The 22116-nt window shown below is 41.3% G+C and overlaps 1 protein-coding gene across 1 annotated transcript; it reads right to left on the bottom strand.

Moving 5' to 3' along the window:
• Positions 1–452: 452 nt before the first annotated feature.
• Positions 453–15501, bottom strand: htra4 (HtrA serine peptidase 4). The gene is made up of 10 exons (XM_064971386.1): positions 14714–15501; positions 7856–7955; positions 7405–7609; positions 5978–6067; positions 5719–5823; positions 5384–5416; positions 3639–3753; positions 3387–3444; positions 3007–3102; positions 453–1158 (listed from the first exon to the last, which is right to left on the bottom strand). The coding sequence occupies exons 1-10, from the start codon at positions 15132–15134 to the stop codon at positions 993–995; spliced, it is 1389 nt and encodes a 462-aa protein (XP_064827458.1). The 5' UTR covers positions 15135–15501; the 3' UTR covers positions 453–992.
• Positions 15502–22116: the final 6615 nt, after the last annotated feature.

Raw genomic sequence — 22116 nt, 5'->3', positions numbered from 1 at the left:
TGGAACTCTATCGGAGGGATGCGACGACATTCTTACATGAGAATTTACATAATTTGGTGTTTTGTTGATGGAAAATGCTGTCTCAGGCGCTGTTCCAGAATCTCCCATAAGCATTCAATTGTGTTGAGATCTGGTGACTGAGACGGCCATGGCATATGGTTTATATCGTTTTCATGTTCATCAAGCCATTTCAGTGACCACCCGTGCCCTGTAGATGGGGGCCTTTGCCATCATTTGGGGTCAAAGCCATGGTAGCCAAAATAATGGCCTGCCCATAATGTTTATACATGACCCTAAGCATGAGATGTTAATTGCTTAGTTAACTATGGAACCACACTTGTGTGGAAGCACAGGCTTTCAATATACTTTGTATCCCTCATTTACTCACGTGTTTCCATTATTATGGCAGTTACATGTACTTAGAGGAAAGGAATCAAGATTTTAGAGCCAAGCACTATAAAGACTTTATTAAGTGTCCACAAATGTCATATTCACCACTTCCAGAGGTAACACATTGTACATATCATGACTTAAAAAAACACAAACCATGCCTCTTAGAACTGCCTATACAGACTGGAGCTGAATGTCTCCTAAGTACATTGGATTCTATAGTTCTGGCAGAGAAATGGGTGTGGCACAGTTCATAAGGGACTCCCATCACCACAATGTTGCATATTGTAACTACGTATATTGCTATGGGAGTATGTCAGCGCTAACACGTGCATGTATGGCATGAACCACATTCACTTGTGACACACAGGCACCATAAACAACCGACGTACAATGCATTTGGCACAACCGTTGTGATACAACAGAGTAAAAAAAAAAATCTATATACAAAATAACACAATCGTCGTGGAAACATGGCACAATGGTTGTGTAAACATTTTGGTGCAGACAAACTGTTGGATCACAGTTGTATCACAACCGTTGTGTCAAAACCTCCGTGTGTGTACGGGGGACACAATGAGTGGAGCGAGTCAGGTAGCCACTCAGTCGATTTCCTCAGGGACAACCTTAATCATGACGTCTTCGTTAGCTCGCCGCACTACCACGGACAGCGGACTGCCTGACTGGACAGCGTCACTCACCTCGTCTGTGGTCTGGATGGGTTGACCGTTGATGCTGATTATAACATCATGGTTAATCATGCCAGCACTGCATGGGGAACATGCATTAGAAAACAATTAACACCACACACACCTAGCCTGCTCCCAGATCTGTTTGTGCTCTTGACAACTCCGTTGATTGCCGTCAAGCCAATGTTTGGCGTGACACGGACTTGGCATGATCGCACAAATACTGGCACTCAGGCTCACGCACCCTCGCTGTTACACGAAACTCAACCTTTCTCTGACTTCTCATCTTATACCCTAAAGGAACAAGCATTGACCTTTAGACTAAGTTGCAGATGCTGTGTCTTGATCTGATAGAGAGAGATGCCGGTGGATTCAAATCCAACAGATAATAGGCCAATCAGTACCATTCACTATAGTTTTGTAGTGTTGGTTTATTATTATTATTGGACCTAACATCTATTAGCCATTTTGATTGGCATTCAGATTCAGAAGCATTTGTTTAAGAGGGCTGCTGCATGCATGTTTGTGTTCCATAGCTGTGGGGGCTACTTCCTGCTATTACCCACAACGACAACATAGCACACAGAGCTATTGAGACAGATTTGAGCTCCTAGCTGTTCTAGCTTTTTTTTTGCATGGGCTAAGAGTGGATGTGGTTGAAAGTAATAGGGCTCTGTTCAAAAGTAGTGCACTATGAAGGGTATAGGGTACCATTTGGGGCATGGCCAGGAAGAGGACGTAATCAGAAGCCTGTCTGTGGGTGACTGCTGGCTGGAGTGTAGTAGAGATCTGGACCAGCGTCTAGTCTAATAGCCTTGATAACCACAGGCCTGTCATTCCGTTCCTTTGAAAATATCCTGATGCCTCCAAACCCCTTTGTGCACAGCACTGTCTGCTAAACCATTTGACCAAGACCTAATGGATAAACAGACAAGTATCCTACTGCGCAGCACAAATCATACAGACTTGTTTCAGGTTGTGTCCAAAACCTTTTAATAGTGAGTAGTGCTACTGTTTCCTCCTTATGTCCCATTAAAACTGCTTTGGTATTATGAATTTAATAATGTTCCTATTCAAAAAGCGCAATGTAACAGGTAATTGTCAGATTTATAGGTCTCTATACCACTCAAATACACAAAACTATCATCTGCGAATAACATAGTAATGGCGGTATTGTCCCATTATCAGGCCTTCTGTGGGTGTTCCCACCATATGCAATAATGAGAAGAAGTCTAAACTTGACTCGGCGTGTGTCCTAAAATAGCCGCCTGTCCCCTGTCTGGCATCGGCACACATTTCAGCAAATAAAAGCAGGGTCTTAATGAATTGTTTATGAGTGAACTTCAGTGAGTACCGTAAAGATTGTGTAAAGTAAGATAAAGGAGAGCAATATCATTGCGGCAGGGTAGCCTAGTGGTTAGAGCATTGGACTAGTAACCGGAAGGCTGCAAGTTCAAATCCCCGAGCTGACAAGGCACAAAACCCACTGTTCCAAGGCCGTCATTGAAAATAAGAATTTGTTCATTAACTGACTTGCCTAGTTAAATAAAGGTAAAAAAATGGATGAGCAGTCGGCTTAACTACGGGGGATACAAGGTGCAACGAGGTGTGTGTGAGAGAATGGTGCTAAAGCACAAAATCGGGGGTGTGTGATTGGCAGCCTAGTCTTTACAAGTCTGATCTGCGATGGATTTGTTATTCTAATGGTCACAATAAGAAAAGCAAGCAAATGCTGTGTGCGTTAAGGAAATAGATCCCAGTCTCTAATAAGCACCGGTTGTGTTAAGTGATTAGAGGCAAATGTCTGGGATATTAATTTAAGTTTTACGGTAGTGCACTACTTTTGATCAGGACCCATAGGACTCTGATAAAAAGTAGTGCACTTTATAAGGATAGGGTGCAATTTGGGATGCACACTCAGTCTTACCTGGAGGCAGCTGTTCCTGGGATCACTTCATAAACGTACACTCCTGAGCTCACATCTGGGAAGCTGCTCTCCCGCTCCCTCAGATCTCGGATCAAACTGGGAGGAGGAAATGGAGGATATTACACACAGTATGGCAAGACTTGGAAATGGTCACACACAAGATTTTAGCCAGCAAAATTTTGAGAAAGGCAACAATTTGACCGTAGCCTTAATATAGATTGTGGCTTAATCGGGATCAGCATTTATGGTGCAGAGTAAACCTGCCAGTAATAATGGCAAGGTCTGCATCCCCAATGGCACCCTATTCCCTATCTAGTACACTACTTTTGACCTGCCATGGAAAAGTGATCCCTTTTGACCAAAAGCAGATCTTTACTCACTGAGTTGAGAGTTGAAGCATCCGGACACCCATGTATTTCTTTTTTGGCAGTGTCTTTCCTGATAACAATGCAGTAAAATAAGAACGGTTATAGAATACAAAATAATTGTATAGAAATGTGCCAAAGAAGAATTTGATCTTAACTGACTTGACTAGTCAAATAAAAATGATCCGCAATCTGAACAAGAAAAGCTGTCATGTAAATCATGGGGTATATTAGTGAAATCTGTAGTGAAGAATTAGTCATACAAACCCTTGATTTGTCTGTCGTAGGAATCCGCAAGGAATTGCCGTATTCTGTCAGCAGGAATTGCAAAGGATATTCCTGCTGTGACCTTCAGAGTATTTATGCCAATGACATCCCCATCCTGGAAACAAGTCAAATTGAACATAACAAATAATGAATATAAACAGAACTGTAGCATTCAAATATGAAAATATGCATTTGATATACAGTACCAGTCAAAGGTTTGGGCACACCTACTCATTCAAGGGTTTTTCTTTATTTTGACTATTTTCTACATTGTAGAATAATAGTAAAGGAATCAAAACTATGAAATAACACATATGGAATCATGTAGTAACCAAAAGCTTTAAACAAATCAAAATAGATGTTATATTTGAGATTCTTCCAAGTAGCCACCCTTTGCCTTGATGACAGCTTTGCACACTCTTGGCATTATCTCAACCAGCTTCATGAGGCAGTCACCTGGAATGCATTTCAATGCCTTGTTAAAAGTTAATTTGTGGATTTTTTTTCCTTAATGCGTTTGTGCTAATCAGTTGTGTTGTGACAAGGTAGAAGTGATATACAGAAGATAACCCTATTTTGTAAAATACCAAGTCCATATTACATCTCCATGTGTGGTTCCCACCGTGAAGCATGGAAGAGGAGGTGTGATGGTGTGGGCGTGCAAGGCTGTGTAAGGGCTATTTGACCAAGGAGAGTGATGGAGTGCTGCATCAGATGACCTGGCCTCCACAATCACTACCGACCTCAATCCAATTGAGATGGTTTGGGATGAGTTGAGCCACAGAGTGAAGGAAAATCAGCCAACAAGTGCTCAGCATATGTGTGAACTCCTTCAAGACTGTTGGAAAAGCATTCCTCATGAAGCTGGTTGAGAGAATGCCAAGAGTGTGCAAAGCTGTCATCAAGGCAAAGGCTGGCTACTTTGAAGAATCTAAAATCTAAAACCTATTTTGATTTGTTTAAAACTTATTTCAGATTCCATATGTGTTATTAATAGTTTTGATGTCTTCACTATTATTCTACCTTGTAGAAAATAGTAAAAATAACGAAAAACCCTTAAATGAGTAGGTGTGTCCAAACGTTCGACTGGTACTGTACATCCATGGAATATGTACTTTCATTAAAGAAAGTTCCTTTGAACATGTCAGTCAACATTGTGTAATTTTCTGTTCTTTCCTGTGGTTCCAAGAATGTTCTGTTGTTTCCATGTGTGATGCTAAGCATGGTAATTCTCACTGAGTGAAGGAACAGAATGAGATGTGTATCCTTTTGGTGTATTTGAAAGCAAAGCAATCTTTTTACAACATAAAGCTTGAGGCCACTGCTTTGATATATCCTATATAATTGCACTGCACCAATGCAATGTTGTGCAAAAGCCTTCTGTTATACACCACAAGGACTTAGATGGAAAAAAATGATATAGCGGGTGAAGAAAGGCTTCGTCAAGGGCGACTCTAGGAGAATTCTTCTGCTTTGAGATCAATAGGCAGACATACGTCATCACTATTACAGGAGTCTGCAGATAAAGAATGTTTCCTGTGGCGGATTTTAAAACAACAGATGTCACAGTAAAACATAGAATGGGGACATTGAGCAGTAAGCCACATATAGAAAACAGAATTATGACCTTGCAAATCTTTCTTAAAAAAAAAAGAAAAGAATACATAGCCTGACTGCATTTCAAATGTGCTGATTTACATATTACAATCCTCTCAAATACAATATCAAGTAGTAAATCCCCTTACCAAGTTAACAAGTGGTCCCCCTGAGTTGCCATACTATAAAAGAACAGAGCAATAAACAAAAGGTAATGACAATTGTATTGCAGTGCAATGTTTCATCCAAAACAGAAACAAGAAGAGAAGATGGACACATACAGTATGTAATGATATGTAAAGTGATGCACATGCAGTAAAAAAACATTCTCAAAATACTGCTGCTTCACGTTTGCATCCTAAATAGCACCCTATTCCCTATATGGTGAACTACTTTTGAACATGCAGGGCCTATAGGGCTCTGGTCAAAAGTAGTGCACTAAACAGGGAATAGGGTGCCATTTGAGTCACAGTCTATGACTCACGTTGATGATGGCGTCCGTCTGGATGTACTCCATGTCAGAGTCTTTGAGTCCCAGCTCCAGGCCATTCCTATGGGCCGTGCTGATGATGCCTGTGGTGACCGTGTTCTGCAGGGGGAAGAAAATTCAAACAAAGCTTCAAAACTCATATCCAAGTGAGCGCTGGCCTTTTTCATGTTTGTTGTGATCTATTTGTGGTTCCAATCATCCTTTCATGTGTTTACGCAAGAGGATAACAGTTGAGCATGTTCCTTCCCTTTACCTGCAGGGAGAAGGGACTGCCCACTGCCACCACAAACTCCCCCGGCCGAAGGTCAGACGAGTGGCCCAGCAGAAGCACCGGCAGTGGACTCTACAGAACAAGGCAAACATAGAGATCATATCAATCACAAATCCACTGTTTCATGTTGCTGGGATATCAATGTTCATTCTAGTGTTCTATTTAATTATGTGAAGAAAGTGAGTTAGCATCGCTACTGCCTTCCTGAGACCTGTAGTACTGTCCTGGAACCCAGAAATGTTTGGGCTTTTCTTCAAGCTGTGTCCGAGCCAGAACGGCCCATAGAGCAGGAACCTGTTTCTGAAGCTTGAGGCAGTTTGATGTAAAGTACACCCCCTGAACAGGGCGCTAGTTAGCTTTTCTGGGACAGTAGTATTGATGTTGCTTCTGGAGTATGTTGTGTCAATAAGGCGTGGGTTTGAATCCCAGGTCTGCCATTGTAGAGATGGACTGTGTTGTAAATGCAACTGTGGGCTTACTGACTGACACATTGCTAGCCCTTTTCATTGAGTCATCACAGCTACTTCCTGATACTGTATATGCAGTAAGGGAAGACAAATCACCCCCCCAAAAAGGGAGAGAGGCTTTCCAACTGCTCTGTTATACATTGTCCCTATCAACAGAAGACCCTATGGCACTGAATCATCAGTAAAGCCAACAAGGCACTCTCACTCTAACCTTCACGCCCAGCCTAAGCGTGTATCCACATGCCTTTTCTTGTCGTGGGTTGAAGTATTTGTATTGCTGGAATCTGACGATAACAGTTTATTTCCATTGCCAGCCCCTCTAGGGCCTAAAGCCTTGTTCCATCAGAGCCACACTTTACAGGCAACTTTTGGGGTCTGTTGCAGCCAATGACCGCTTACTGCCTGCCATCACAACTCATTCTACCTAATCCCTTTCTACTGCGTTTGTAGTCTCCACGGAAGTTTCGAGTCTTCTGAAGTATATTGTGTAGTGGTGAGCTGAGTCAAAATGATCAGTTGTATTGCCTGTATGGTTTGGCCCTGGCCTAGATTGGGTTTTAGTGGACTGTGCTTTGGCCAGGGATCCCATAATGCCACACAAAGTAGCTGTTTAGCCAAGCTCCTGTCGTTGCGGTGACAAATGTTTTAGTAACAGCACCACTTGCGAATGCTGGAAGAAAAAAAGGGCTGAAGCTGTGAATTTGTAAGACCAGAACAATAGCCCCTAGAGGAAAACTTGGCGACAAATTGACCATGTCAAGGAGTGCAATCCAATTTTGGTCAGGCGAAAGGCCCTCGTCGCCTTTTTTATGTTAGTCACTGATGACAACCCAGTCGGCCAGTGGAAAACACCAAGCAACATTTTGTTTAAGGACCTGTGGAATGAGAGAAGGCCCTTGGAACAGCCTCATTTTAGGGAGGAGGAAAAGGAAGAGCACTCACATCCGACTCAATTTTGATGAGTGCAATGTCTAGCTTTGTGTCCACGTCCTTGACGGAGGCATCGAATTTGACACCGTTCTTCATCTCCACTTTGATTCTCTGCTTGTTGGTGAGAACGTGGGCGTTGGTGACAATCCAGCCGTCCTCTGACACGATGAACCCCGAACCACTAGAGACGGGGACTTCCTGGTTTGAAAATGCCAACCTGAGTGAAAAGACACAACAACCAATCAGGTTGCTTTCATCGTCATACCAAAATATAATGGAATCAGTTCCAATGAAGGGTTTGCCAAAAACACCTAGTCAACAAAATGCGGAGCTTGAAAATGAAGTATTGGTCACAACTCTGTTAGACGCCTATTTCAATATGTTGCTGCAGAACGCATTGGAAGAGAGGCACATTACTGACAGAAAGATTAAAGGGCTCCAATACTGTACTTGCGGCTTCTACCTCTTGAAAAGCTCTAGGTGCACCACAGCAGGGGCTATCTTATCCACCACATCAGCAATGAAGTTGAATTTGAAGCGGATACTTCCTGGGTCCAGGGAACCTGAGGGGACAAAAGACAGAAATACAGAAAGGAAGGTTTATTCATGTGAAACCAAGTTCATGCATATATTGGAGGTAGGTTTCATATGTTGTTCATGAGCTGTAAACCTTTTTTTAAATATAAAAAGCATAACATCTGTCAGACTTTTTACAGCAGTTAAAGAATAGTGGGAGGGCAAAGTGGTAGGATTTAAAGCCCTCTCTGAGCCTGATATGGGTATGCAAATTTCTGAGCTTTGGGTTTGGTGCATGGTCTCCTTATGAACACAATGACAAATACAGTGGGGCAAAAAAGTATTTAGTCAGCCACCAATTGTGCAAGTTCTCCCACTTAAAAAGATGAGAGAGGCCTGTAATTTTCATCATAGGTACACTTCAACTATGACATACAAAATGAAAGAAAAACCCCCCAGAAAATCACATTGTAGGATTTTTTATGAATTTATTTGCAAATTATGGTGGAAAATAAGTATTTGGTCATCTACAAACAAGCAAGATTTATGGCTCTCACAGACCTGTAACTTCTTCTTTAAGAGGCTCCTCTGTCCTCCACTCGTTACCTGTATTAATGGCACCTGTTTGAACTTGTTATCAGTATAAAATACACCTGTCCACAACCTCAAACAGTCACACATGTATCATACAGGGAAGCACTTAAGGCAAGTAGTAGCATATCTCGGCATTTTTAAATGTTTTCATTACAGTTGAAGGAACTTAGATAAGTAGGGAATTGCCCACAGGACCTGCGGGTCCTGACAAAGATCATTGCAGCACAGTCTGCATTTTTCATGCTGTGGTTGGGAGCGGTCGGGCCGACAGACAACTTTGGGATAAAAAATATTTAAGTTGTCTCGCAGACTATTTGGAAACAGAGACATTGTATTAAAATCACATCTTTGTTGCATTATTCACACACACTGCGAATTCGCTGCTTCAAGTTCAAGTCTCCTAATTGGGTGTGTGAGATCAATTGTGCCTAGTACAGTTGAAGTCAGAAGTTGATATATATCTTCACATGACCTCAGTATATACAGTATACACCCGTTCTGAAAGGCCCCAGAGTCTGCAACACCACTAAGCAAGGGGCACCACCAAGAAAGCTGCACCATGAAGACCAATGAGCTCTCCAAACAGGTCAGGGACAAAGTTGTGGAGGATTACAGATCAGGGTTGGGTTATAAAAAAATATCCGAAACCTTGAACATCCCATGGAGCACCATTAAATGAAAAGAATATGTCACCACATCAAACCTGCCAAGAAAGGGCCGCCCAACAAAACTCACAGACCAGGTAAGGAGGGCATTAATCAGAGAGGCAACAAAGAGACGAAAGATAACCCAGAAGGAGCTGCAAAGCTCCACAGCGGAGATGGGATTATCTGTCCATAGGACCACTTTAAGCCGTACATTCCACAGAGCTGGGCTTTATGGAAGAGTGGCCAGAAAAAAGCAATTGCTTAAAGAAAAAAATAAGCAAACACATTTGGTGTTCGCCAAAAGGCATGTGGGAGAATCCGCAAACATGTGGAAGAAGGTACTCTGGTCAGATGAGACTAAAATTGAGCTTTTTGGTCATCAAGGAAAACGCTATGTCTGGCGCAAACTCAACACCTCTCATCACCCTGAGAACATCATCACCGCAGTGAAGCATGGTGGTGACAGCATCGTGCTGTGGGGGTGTTTTTCATCGGCAAGGACTTGGAAACTGGTCAGAATTGAAGGAATGATGGATGGAGCTAAATACAGGGAAATTCTTGAGGGAAACCTGTTTCAGTCTTCCAGAGATTTGAGACTGGGACGGAGGTTCACCTTCTGGCAGGACAATGACCCTAAGCATACTACTAAAGCAACACTCAAATGGTTTATTGGGAAACATTTAAATGTATTGTAATGGCCTAATCAAAGCCCAGACCTCAATCCAATTGAGAATTTGTGGTATCTTAAAGATTGATGTACACCAGCGGAACCCATCCAACTTGAAGGAGCTGGAGCAGTTTTGCCTTGAAGAATGGGCAAAAATCCCAGTGGCTAGATGTGCCAAGCTTATAGAGACATACCCCAAGAGACTTGCAGCTGTAATTGCTGCAAAAGGAGGCTCTACAAAGTATTGACTTTGGAGCGGGGGTGAATAGTTATGCATGCTCAAGTTTTCAGTATATTTGTCTTATTTCTTGTTTGTTTCACAAGAAAAAATATTTTGCATCTTCATAGTGGTAGGCATGTTGTGTAAATCAAATAATACAACCTCCCCCAAAAAATATATCTTAATTCCAGGTTGTAAGGCATCAAAATAGGAAAAATACCAAGGGGGGTGAATACTTTCGCAAGCCACTGTATCTTATATGCAAAACGTGCCGACAGAATTTGATCTCCCTGTGCTGCTGACGGCTATTTTTTCTATTTGTATTATACATTTTTTAGATTTATCAGGGGGTGCTGCAGCACCCTCAGCACCCTTACTTTCCGCAGCTATGCTAGAGACCCCTTGAGCCTTCGGCTCCTATTCTGCTACCTGTTTGCTTGGATAGCTTGTCAGGTTGGTTTCCAGGGACCAAATTGATATCAGCAAGCTTCTGCCTGCTGAGCTCATGGCCTTGTTTGCCCACAAGGCAAATCAAGGTTTGAATGCAGCGAACACCCAGCCTGTAAGCCCACCTGATTGGTTGGCAGGAGGTGGCGCGCCTTTATAGGCCACCTAGCTCTCCTCTTCTACTTAAAGGTTATTTATGACTCTCTTACTTCAGGCGAACTTGAAATCTTTGCCCCCCCAAAAAAACTATTCCCCTGCAGTATCTCCTCTTCCCATTTATTGGGCATTTCTTCTCATGTAGGCTACGGCACGTTGCTCTCACACACACGTTTATCACATGTACTTTCCCTAAAGCTCCTGTGCACCACACCTTATCCTTAATGCATTCAGACACACGGTTTTGAGATTGATATTTGCATAGCAGCACAATGAACTAATCTCTGCGGAAACTTCTTTGAATGCAAATTTAAGCATGGCAAACAAAGGTACTCCTTTTGGCAAGACATATCCTTGGCAGGACACCGAATATTTTTTGCCTTCACCCCCCACCCCACCCCACCCACCCCCAAAAACAACTTCTTATAAGCTACTAGTGCACTCTTTAAAATCATTGCCGTTTTACAAACATATCCAAATGTTTAACACTTTCTACATAAGATGATTATCAGAACTGGGTGCATTCTCCTGGTGCTGTCAGAAGCCTGGGCCCTTTGGGAGACTGAGGCTGTGTCCAACATGGTACCCTATTCCCTATACAGTGAGTATACCAAACATTAGGAACACCTTACTAATATTGAGTTGCATCCTCCAGAACAGCCTCAATTTGTTGGGGCATGGTGTTTAAAGCGTTCCACAAGGATGCTGGCCCATGTTAACTCCAATGCTTCCCATAGTTATGTCAAGTTGGCTGGATGTCTTTGATAAATTCTTGATACACACTGGAAACTGTTGAGCGTTTGTCAAACCGGTGTTCCTGGCACCTAGTACCATACCCCCTTCAAAGGCACTTAAATATTTTGTCTTGCCGATTCACCCTCTGAATGGCACACATACACAATCCATGTCTCAATTGTCTCAAGGCTTAAAAATCCTTCTTTAACCTGTCCCCTCCCTTTCATCTACACTGATTGAAGTGGATTTAACAAGTGACATCAATAAGGGATCATAGCTTTCACCTGTATAGTCTATGTCATGTGGAGTATAGTGCATTACTTTTGACCATTTGGGACACAGCTGAGCGATTGACTTGAGGGAGGCCATGGAGTGCACTGCATCTGTTCATGGATACTGTCCCTAGGCTCCACTGCCAAACCCTGATGATTGGTCAGAGCTTGGAATGCCTTGAACAATATAAAAATACTGGGTGCACTGCACGCATCACAAATTTAGTATTTCAGATAACATGCACTTTGAATGGATTCCTCTGGATATTACTTGGACAAGATTCAGCTTGTTTATTTTCTCATTTTGAGATATAATTCTATTTAAAATTGTGATTCAATTAATTAACTATACCGGAATAACTTTGGTGAACGTGCCTTCCATCACTGTGTTGTGTCAGTAGTGATGGGGAAGAAATAAAATCGATATAATCAAAAATCAATCGTATTTGACTATCACAATATTATTTTTTTGCGCTAATTGACTGTACCTGCACCAAAAGATTCCAGTATTTTTATTTCATAGCGTGTACTCCGTCTTTTTAAACATGGAGACAATTTGTTTTCAACACTTTTATTTCTATGACTGATCAAAACTAGTTTTCTCCAGGCTCACTGTTGTCCCTCTGCAGCAGACATGGTGAGCAATATGTTTGGAACATCGAATCGCAATAATATCACATTATCGATACATAAAGAATTGTGAGAATTGCAATACATACTGTATCGGCACTTAAGCATCATGATAAAACTGTATCGCAAGGCCCCAGACCTATATTTCTAGCCATATTAGACTGTTATACTCCTCCTGTATGCTAGGCTACGAATCAACTAAAATCTCTGTAACAAATCCACAGAGACATAAAGCATAAATAACACACCGCCTACAGCTTTTATACAATGAGCAAAGAAAAAGCTGTCAACACATTCAGCGTGGCTACTTATTCAGGCTGGTGTTATTACTAAGAAATGCTAAAGAGAGGTGATGAAACAATGTGTTAACACCTTTCTTGCCTGTAGTGTACATCTGAGGCCGTATGTATCAAGTTTCTTAGAGTAGGAATGTTGATCAATGATCAGGTCCCCCGTCAATGTAATTTTTATTAATTGTGATCTAAAAGGCAAGACGGATCCTAGATCTGCACTCTCGTCACTACTCAGACACACTTTATTAATACAGGCTCTGTAACTCAGTAAAGTGTTGAATGTTGCTGCAAAGGTCGTCGACACAGCTCTGTTTTGTACACAACTTTGGCTCACATGTGGAGGAATCCTGTCATGCAGTGAAATCTGAAGTACTGTTCTCTCTACGATTGCTCTCTTAACCCCTCCACATGCTCCAAGCCTTTTATAGGCTGCTTCTCATTCAGGTGATTACTCAGTCCAATCACCTCATTCTTGTGCCAGTCCGTTAAACATTATGTGACACCCTCCAAAGCACACAGTAATTGGAAGCCATGTGGTTTGCACACCTGCTTTTCTTAGAAACCAGGAGGGGATCTAATGCATGATGAATTTCTTATTTTCTCCATACACATTCTACTGTGGGTATAGCAACAATAAGTAACCACTTGCTATGAGTAATAGGCCTAGATTGTGTTGCAATGGACACATTTCCGTTTAGGCATAACAACAGTTTTGTCAATAATAATGAAACCATTACCATGTCTAACACTTTCTGGCTGGCACAACATGGAACAGCAGACTGTAAACTGGCATTTGTTATCGTCTCAGATCCATCAAGATATCAACAGCTTGATCATGGAGCAAGTACGGAGGCCCAATACCAGATCATTCACTCCTGCTCTCTTTGACTACAATGACTGTGTACAATTCACCATCTCAAACCGTGCTAGAAAGTAATAGCCTACATCCCGAATGCCTCCGTATTCCCTATATAGTTCCCATAGGGCTCTGGTCAAAAGTAGTGCACTATATAGGGAATAAGGTGCCATTTGGGATGGACCAACATAACATGTAGGCCTATGCTTATGACCAAAAATCGATTGAATATGCTCAGGATCCATGCTAGATGAGGAAATTAATTGTATTGTAAACAACATCTACCCTAACGCATGTTGCATTTTAGCATCGGATGGCATGTTAACAGGATCAACCTTTATCAAATAAAGTTGATCTGTCGATCCTTTATTCAATGAAATAATGTTTTACTGGTGGGCTTGGTTGGAAGTAATGTTGTAGTTCTGCCAAGGCTCTGGTCAGGGTGTTTTTTTCTCTATTGGAGAAAACAATTTAATCAAGTTTTCCTTTACATAATTGGATCAGAGAGAGAATGAAAAGTGAAGCATTCTTCAGTAGACTGTCAAATAAGATGATGGCTTGACCTTAGAGGGAAACAGCAGTTTAGCCTTCCTACTTAATAGGTTCATTACAATCCCTAACATACAGGATGTAGGCTACATGCAGCCTGGCTTACACATTGCAGTAGAGCACAAATACCCATGTTGGGTCAACTTGATAAGTAGTTAGGACTGTACAATCCAGTTATTCAACATTTAGGACTGTACAATCTATTTATTCAACAATTAGGACTGTACAATCTATTTATTCAACAATTAGGATTGTACAATCTAGTTATTCAACAATTAGGACAGTGCAATCTATGTATTCAACAATTAGGAATGTACAATCTATTTATTCAACAATTAGGATTGTACAATCTATTTATTCAACAATTAGGATTGTACAATCTATTTATTCAACAATTAGGATTGTACAATCTATTTATTCAACAATTAGGATTGTACAATCTATTTATTCAACAATTAGGATTGTACAATCTATTTATTCAACAATTAGGATTGTACAATCTATTTATTCAACAATTAGGATTGTACAATGCAGTTATTCAACAATTAGGATTGTACAATCCAGTTATTCAACAATTAGGATTGTACAATCCAGTTATTCAACGAAGAAAATGCATAACACATAAACACAAACTAGTGTCTTGATAACAATAGGCTACTTTGCATGGTTGACTGGAGATGAATAAATGTAGACTGAAACTTTTCTTCCTTTGGCCCTCAACCACCACTAGGATACTCACCCGAATCACAGTGGCCTTTCTGAATCAAGATGACCGGGGGATTTATACTGAGTTCTGCTATTTTGTTCTCGGCTCTCAAACGGCACATACTGGGGTAAGTCCTTCCATCACTTCCGCACACCGGTTCTGCAAGGGTGCAAACGCATGAACCGCGAACTCTGCGCTTTCCCGCTGGATACTCGCATGTCATCCCCTCGCCACAAAGGCCAATACCGCGCTCCCCGCAAATGTCACCTTCTCCAGACGCGCATACTGTGCAGCATCCGCAGCTGTCCTTCACTACACCGTAGTAACACCGTGATTCAGGTGCGACAGGACAGCGGGAGCCATCACAGACTTCCGGACACGGAGTTTGTCTCTTGCGAAGTAACCGCGCATGAACCACAGAGGCGAAGACAATGCAAACCACAAACTTTATCATGTTCCAAAAAAAGCGGATAACTCTTGTAAATTCAATTCGTAACCAACAATGAACAAGTTCAAGTCCTCCTGCCCGTTTTGCCTATACCTGTCTATATCACCTCCTATTTTTTAAATCTAAATTATGCCTTATTTGAAAAGAAAATGCATGTGCAAAATGTGCATTCAGAATCCACCGCTTCTGGTTGGTCTAGTTTGCAGTTTAAATGTCCTGTAACTATGTTTCCAGTAGCTGCAGTCTGATTTTGAGCCTCACTCTTGCTTAGTCCTTTAAGTGCCTCAAGTGAACTCTCCGGAATGCAGCTGTGTGACTTTATGTAGAGGATTTGAAGAGACCCACAAGGAAGGAGCACCCTTTCAGTTTTCAGTACAGCTGTCTCCTGTGTGGATGATCAACAACACTCACATCACTGTAACTCACTTGATGACATATGACAGCATAAACCTCATTTTTTTGTGATCATTTTGAAGATTTAAAAATTACAATTTCGGTGGGTAACCATGTCTGCATAATATCTGCCTGGTCTATTTAGTATAGTGGATGTTACTTGATGTTAGGTTACATTACATTGATTAGATGTAACACAGTAAATACGGAACACTCAGATTACACTGAACAAAAATATAAAAACGCAACATGTAACAATTTCAAAGATTTTACTGAGTTAGAGTCAAATGAAATAAATGCATTAGGCCCTAATCACATGACTGGGAATACAGATATGCATCTGTTGGTTACAGATACCTTAAAAAAGAAAATAGGGGCGTGGATAAGAAAACCAGTCAATATCTGGTGTGACCACAAACCCATTTGCCTTATGCAGCAAATAGAGTTGATCAGGCTGTTGATTGTGGTCGGTGGAATGTTGTTCCACTCCTCTTCAATAGCTGTGTGAAGTTGCTGGATATTGGCTGAAACTGGAACACGCAGTCGTACACGTCAATCCAGAGCATCCCAAACATGCTCAATTGGCTACATGTCTGGTTAGTAAGCAGGCCTTCCAGGAATTGTGTGCAGATCCTTGCAACATGGGACCGTGCATTATCATGCTTAAACATTAGTAAATGGTGGCGGATGAATGGCACAACAAATGAGCCTCATCATGGTAGCTCTATGCATTCAAATTGCCATCAATAAAATGCAACTGTGTTCAGTGTCTGTAGTAAAAGCCTGCCCATACCATAACCCCACTGCCACCATGGGTTCACAACGTTGACATCAGCAAACCGTTCGCCCATACGATGCCATACACTGTCTGCTATCTGCCCTGTACAAATCGGGATTCATCCATGAATAGCACACTTCTTCAGCATGCCACTGGCCATCAAAGGTAAGCATTTGCCCACTGAAGTCGGTTATGACGCCAAACTGCAGTCAGGTCAAGACCCTGGTGAGGACAACGAGCACTCAGATGAGAAATTCTTATGTTGTGCAAGCCCACAGTTTCATCAACTGTCCAGGTGACTGGTCTCAGATGATCCCCCAAGTGAAGAAGCCAGATGTTGATTTCCTGGGTTGGTGTGGTTACGCGTGGTCTGCGGTTGTGAGGCCGTTTGGATGTACTGCCAAATTCTCTAAAACGACTTTGGAGGCAGCTTATGGTAAAGAGATTAACATTAAATTCTCTGGCAACAGCTCTGGTGGACATTCCTGCAGTCAGGAATCTCTTGAGACATCTGTGGCATTGGGTTGTGTGACAAAACTGCACATTTTTGTGTGGCCTTTTATTGTCCCCAGCACAAGGTGCACATGTGTAATGATCTTGCTGTTTAATCAGCTTCTTGATATGTCACACCTGTCAGGTGGATGGATTATTTTGGGAAAATGCTCACTGACAGGGATGTAAACAAATTTGTGCACAGAATTTGAGAGAAACCTTTTGTGCGTATGAATTTTTGTTCAGTGTAGTATGATATTTTATGTTTGTTATGGACAGTAGGTTATATATAACGCAAAAGTTTAGTAAGCCAAATGTTTTATGTTCGAATCTCAACACGGACAACTGTAGCATTTTATCTAACTAGCAACTTTGCAACTACTTACTACTTAGCATGCTAGCTAACCCTTCCCATAACCCTTTAACCTAACTTCTAACCTTAACCATAATCCCTAACCTAACGTAGCGTATCATACTAAAGCAATCAAACGTAATATATCATACTAAACAGATCAAATGCGATCTATTTAACAAGTGACATCAATAAGGCATCATAGCCTTCACCTGGATTCACCTGGTCCGTCAAGGTCATTGAAAGAGCAGGTCTTCTTAATGTTTTGTACTCTCAGTGTATGACCGCTATTACATTGGTAGGCCAATATTATGCAAACTTACAAAGTAACATATACTAAATGGAGTGGCATGATTTTAGTAAAATATAAAATGTTTTGCTCTGGGACCAGGTTCCAGCATTGGCCTGCATTTCCGATTAAGTTTGATTGATCAAGGCAAGATATTAGCTCCATATTATCTGGACTTTAAAAAGGCAAACACATACAAAAAGTACAAATAAAGTAAAGTAACAATGTTGGGAACTTTATATAAGTGATCTAATTCTTTCCCACATAAAGCTCTCCCTTTACCACTAATGGCTTATTCATCTACCAAATGTCACCACCCGAAACAATACAATCCATCACACACATCCACATTCTTGTTATGAGCAAGGACTATGTATTTAAAGGGATACTTTATGATTTTGGCAATGAGGCCCTTTAGCGTGCTAACAGATACCCATAGACTTCCAGTCACTGCGCTAATGCCGGTTAGCGTTGGCTCACAAAACTACTTCTAACTTCCATCACATTGGACACAGAGACATACAAATGGTATCAAAGAGTTGATCTGACATGTGTAAAGGGCCAAAATCATTGCCAAAATCCCGAAGTATCCCTTTAACCTAGCCTGAAATACCTGCAGTGTCATTTAGTACAAGGCTGGGTTTTTATCTAGTTGGCAGCTGCTAATATAAAGATGGATGTTGCGAAGTGTCCTTCCTGTGTAGGCCTAGGAGGAGACCCTATACTCCGCATTAAAAAGAGCCAGTCCTAGGTTTGATGCAATGGAGTGAAACCCACCTGGTGTATTCCAAGCATGTAATTCTTGGAGCAGATACAAAGCAATGCTTTTTTGGAGAGAACAGCTCAGTGTATAGGCTGTTTTAGTTGTCACTGAGAAAAGTATTTTTTGTGGTAATTTTATTCACATTATTAGCTTACATTTAAAAAGGAAATGTGTGATGGCGACAGGAATGCTCAAGTTCAATCATCGCTCTCCCTCGCACTTGAGCCTAAATTGTAGGCCCTAATATGTCAACCTTTCTACTGGTTTTAACATATGTAGGCCTAGGCTACAATTGCAAAATGATCTCCATTGTTAGCAAGTTATGCTGGTATCTTTGTAGCTCCAGTGAAATAATTTTATTTCAGTTTGTGCATTCATTTGAAGTGATACTTGCATTCGTCTCGCTTGCTGCTTGTCAGAGCGCCACTCGTGGCACATTCACGTTCTACTAAGGATGCCTACGAACATCTGCGTGTAGGCTACACTGCTGCAAGCTCGACAAGCACGCACCTCTTTTACCCACTGGTTCTGTTATTTTGTCCTTCTTAATTTAATTTAACGAGATCTCTCGTTTTAGGAATGTAACTGTGAATATTATGTGATGTTATGACGGACCCTGATTCATTTCCCCATAGTCTTTGACCAATGAGCCATGGCTAACTAATTTCTGTTTTTTAGGAGTACAAGCTGGTGAGCTCTATTCTGGCTAAGGGGGAAGTAAAGAAAACAAAACAATATTTTTGGTCAATGTTGCTCAAGATCACTTTTTGAAGTGAATTGAGTCCCCTTTTGTCTATACATATATATAAAAAGGTGTTTACTCTCTTTAAATGACAATTGTTTTATCACACAACTATTTACTTCAAAATTCTGAAAAATAAATGATAGCATAATCAAATGATGGTAAATGACCTTTTTAGTACTAATGTAGATCGTATTTTGGAAAAAAAGCTGCACCTTATATATAAACAAATATATATTTAGCTAATTAACTGTATTTTTGCTAACACAACAGTCTGTTTTGGTAAAGAAAAAAATGGGATAACATTAATTAATGTCTGTGAAATAAGTTGATATTTGCTATTGCTTTTTCCAATAAATTCTTCTTGGGGTCAAAATTTATTTTGAATATTTTGTTACTTTACAGCCTTAGTCTAAAATGGATTGACAAAGCAAAAACAGGTTTTGACATTTGTGCAAGTGTATAAAATAAAAAAATGGAAATATCACATTTATTAAGACCCTTTACTTTGTACTTTTTTGAAGCACCTTTGGCAGCGATTACAGATTTGAGTTGTCTTGGGTATGACGCTACAAGCTTGGCACACCCATATTTGGGGAGTTTCTACCATTCTTTTATGCAGATCTTCTCAAGCCCTGTCAGGTTGGATGGAGAGCGTCACTGCACAGCTATTTTCAGGTCTCCCCGGAGATGTTCGATCGGGTTCAAGTCCGGGCTCAGGTTGGGCAACTCAAGGACATTCAGAGACTTGTCCCGAAGCCACTCCTGCGTTATCTTGGCTGTGTGCTTAGGGTTGTTGTCCTGTTGGAAGGTGAACCTTTTCCTGAGTCTGACGTCCTGAGCGCCCTGGAGCAGGTGTTCATCAATGATCTCTCTGCACCGTTCATCTTTCCTTTAATCCTGACTAGTCTCCTAGTCCCTGCCGCTGAAAAACATCCCCACAGCATGATGCTGCCACCACCATGCTTCACTGTAGGGATGGTGCCAGGTTTTCCCCAGACGTGATGCTTGGAATTAAAGCCAAAGAGTTCCATCTTGGCTTCAGCAGACCAGATAATCTTGTTTCTCATGCTCTGAGAGTCCCTTCGGTGCCTTTTGGCAAACTCCAAGCGGGCTGTCATGTGCCTTTTACTGAGAGTATGGCTTCCATCTGTCCACTCTACCATAAAGGCCTGATTGGTGGAGTGCTGCAGCAATGGTTGCCCTTCTGGAAGGTTCTCCCATCTCCATAGTAGGAACTCTGGAGCTCTGTCAGAGTGACCATTGGGTTCTTGGTCAACAGGTCTAAATACTTTACGAATGCACTGTAGAACCCCAAAAAAACCTTTCTTCTATGAGTGTACAGTATATGGTCACCATGTGGAAATGCAAGACAAAACCTCTACTCATCCATACGCCAACTTGTAAGAAGGAAAACTCTGATGTTTCTATGTTGAAATAAGCATCACTCATTTTGTCAAAATGTTACATTATCTGCCATTGTACACATGGAATTTAGTTTGGGGAAAAATGCATTCTAATTGGCTGGGCCTGGCCTGCTGTTTTGCATTGACATTTATATCCATATGAATGATCCTGCTGCATGATTTCACAGTTGGCAGGGGAAAGATTGAATTCCTATTTTGCAAGATTGGTGCTGAGGTCTGAGTGGCAAACAGCTAGGTTCATACAAACCTGTGCTGTTGCAATCTAAATGCTAGCTAGAAGCAAGAGGATATAATGTGTTTAAAGTGGAACTGACAGCGTTTAGCAACATAAAATCTTATTCAAATCTGTTCATATTCCTTCAAGGAAGAATTACACTTTTTTTCTGACAAGCATGCACTTAGATTCTTAGAAGGTTTGGGGAATGACGCAAGTAAGGCATTTGTGAAAATTCTTCTGAAATATAGTGGGAAAGCAGCTGTGCATTTGGACAATTAATAGACACTGCAGCAACTAAAAGCTAATAAAAACATCTGATTCGTCCTGGATGGAGTCTAAGCAGACCCGTGCGCCATAGCCAATTAGAGCTACAGCAGGTCTTTATGCAAATAGCCATTTGGCACAGGGGCCTGCTATCCTTCACTTTGAACTGGACTGTGTGTTTACAGGCAGTAACAACAGCGCGACTTTAGATCATTAGAACCACAAAATACATGGAACCATTTCGGTTCAGTGAAGAAGATCCTCTAGGGTTCTTATCGGAAGCAAGCGATGGAGCCCTTTTGGTTCTACAAGGGACCTTTTTTTCTAATAGTGTAGGTATGATTATGCAACAGCATAATTATAGGTAGGTGTGTGTGTGTGAGAGAGAGAGATATGAGGGCCCAGACAGAGCTGAACTGAGGTGAATTTGGCTTCTATTACTATCTACAGTGTCTGTGCTGTGAGCAGGAGATAAATGGCTTAGACATGGCACTGGCACGTAGGTCATGTTCAAGGCTGAGCGCTCACATAGGGATAGTTTAATTAAATTGTTTCAGTGGCAATACACCATAGCAGGGCCTGCATTGTCAACAAATGAAGCCAAAACAGACAGTTACCATCAGCCAGGTTTCGCTAGCTCTGAATCAAGTGATGTAGTACAAAAAGTAGGCTTACTTACTTAGTTGTTTTAGTCCGCAATGATGAAGAAAGATTTAGCAATGTTAACTTACTTTAAAAAAAAGTAAATTAACACTATAATATGGACAGACAAATCCCCATGATCTTCGAGGAGCTCCACTTTAAAGAGCCAAACATAATCGAATGACATTGATCATGCCCTGATGGTGGTTAAAAGGCGAGTCATGGAAAGCTAAGACCGTGAAAAGGTTATATGGAGACCACAGGAGTTTGGTGGCACCTTAGTTTGGGAGGACAGTCTCGTAGGAATGGCTGGAGCAGAATCAGTGTATCAAATACATCAAACACATGGTTTCCAGGTGTTTGCCACTATTCCATTTGCTCTGTCCTCCTCTCAGCAGCCTCCTGCGTTTGTGACATGGGGCAACACAACTTGTCACACTGCCTTTCAAATTCACTTTGTCACAACTAATTTAGAATCCTCTAACTTGTGTGTACAACAGTACGTGGGGATGCATTATTTAAGAAATGCATAAAAAAGTTCATTACAGTTAATTCATTCTTTGTCATGTTTGTTGAGTGAATGTCTCAATTCACTATACAATTGTGTCTGTGAGTCATACAGTTCCTAA

This window comes from Oncorhynchus masou, chromosome 1 (assembly GCF_036934945.1).
Source record: "Oncorhynchus masou masou isolate Uvic2021 chromosome 1, UVic_Omas_1.1, whole genome shotgun sequence".
NCBI classification, from domain to species: Eukaryota; Metazoa; Chordata; class Actinopteri; order Salmoniformes; family Salmonidae; genus Oncorhynchus; species Oncorhynchus masou.
The sequence above is the reverse complement of the archived record's forward strand: the minus strand, read 5'-3'. Positions and strand labels throughout refer to the sequence as shown.

What these genes read in the sequence shown, in the direction of transcription:
- htra4 (XM_064971386.1), bottom strand. Translation starts at nt 15,134, where the DNA reads ATGATAAAGTTTGTGGTTTGCATTGTCTTCGCCTCTGTGGTTCATGCG. An exon ending in AGACGGACGCCATCATCAAC is followed by an intron (nt 5,417 to 5,718) that starts GTGAGTCATAGA and finishes GTTCTTTTATAG; the next exon opens with TATGGCAACTCAGGGGGACC. An exon ending in GGGGACCACTTGTTAACTTG is followed by an intron (nt 3,754 to 5,383) that starts GTAAGGGGATTT and finishes ACTTGTTTCCAG; the next exon opens with GATGGGGATGTCATTGGCAT.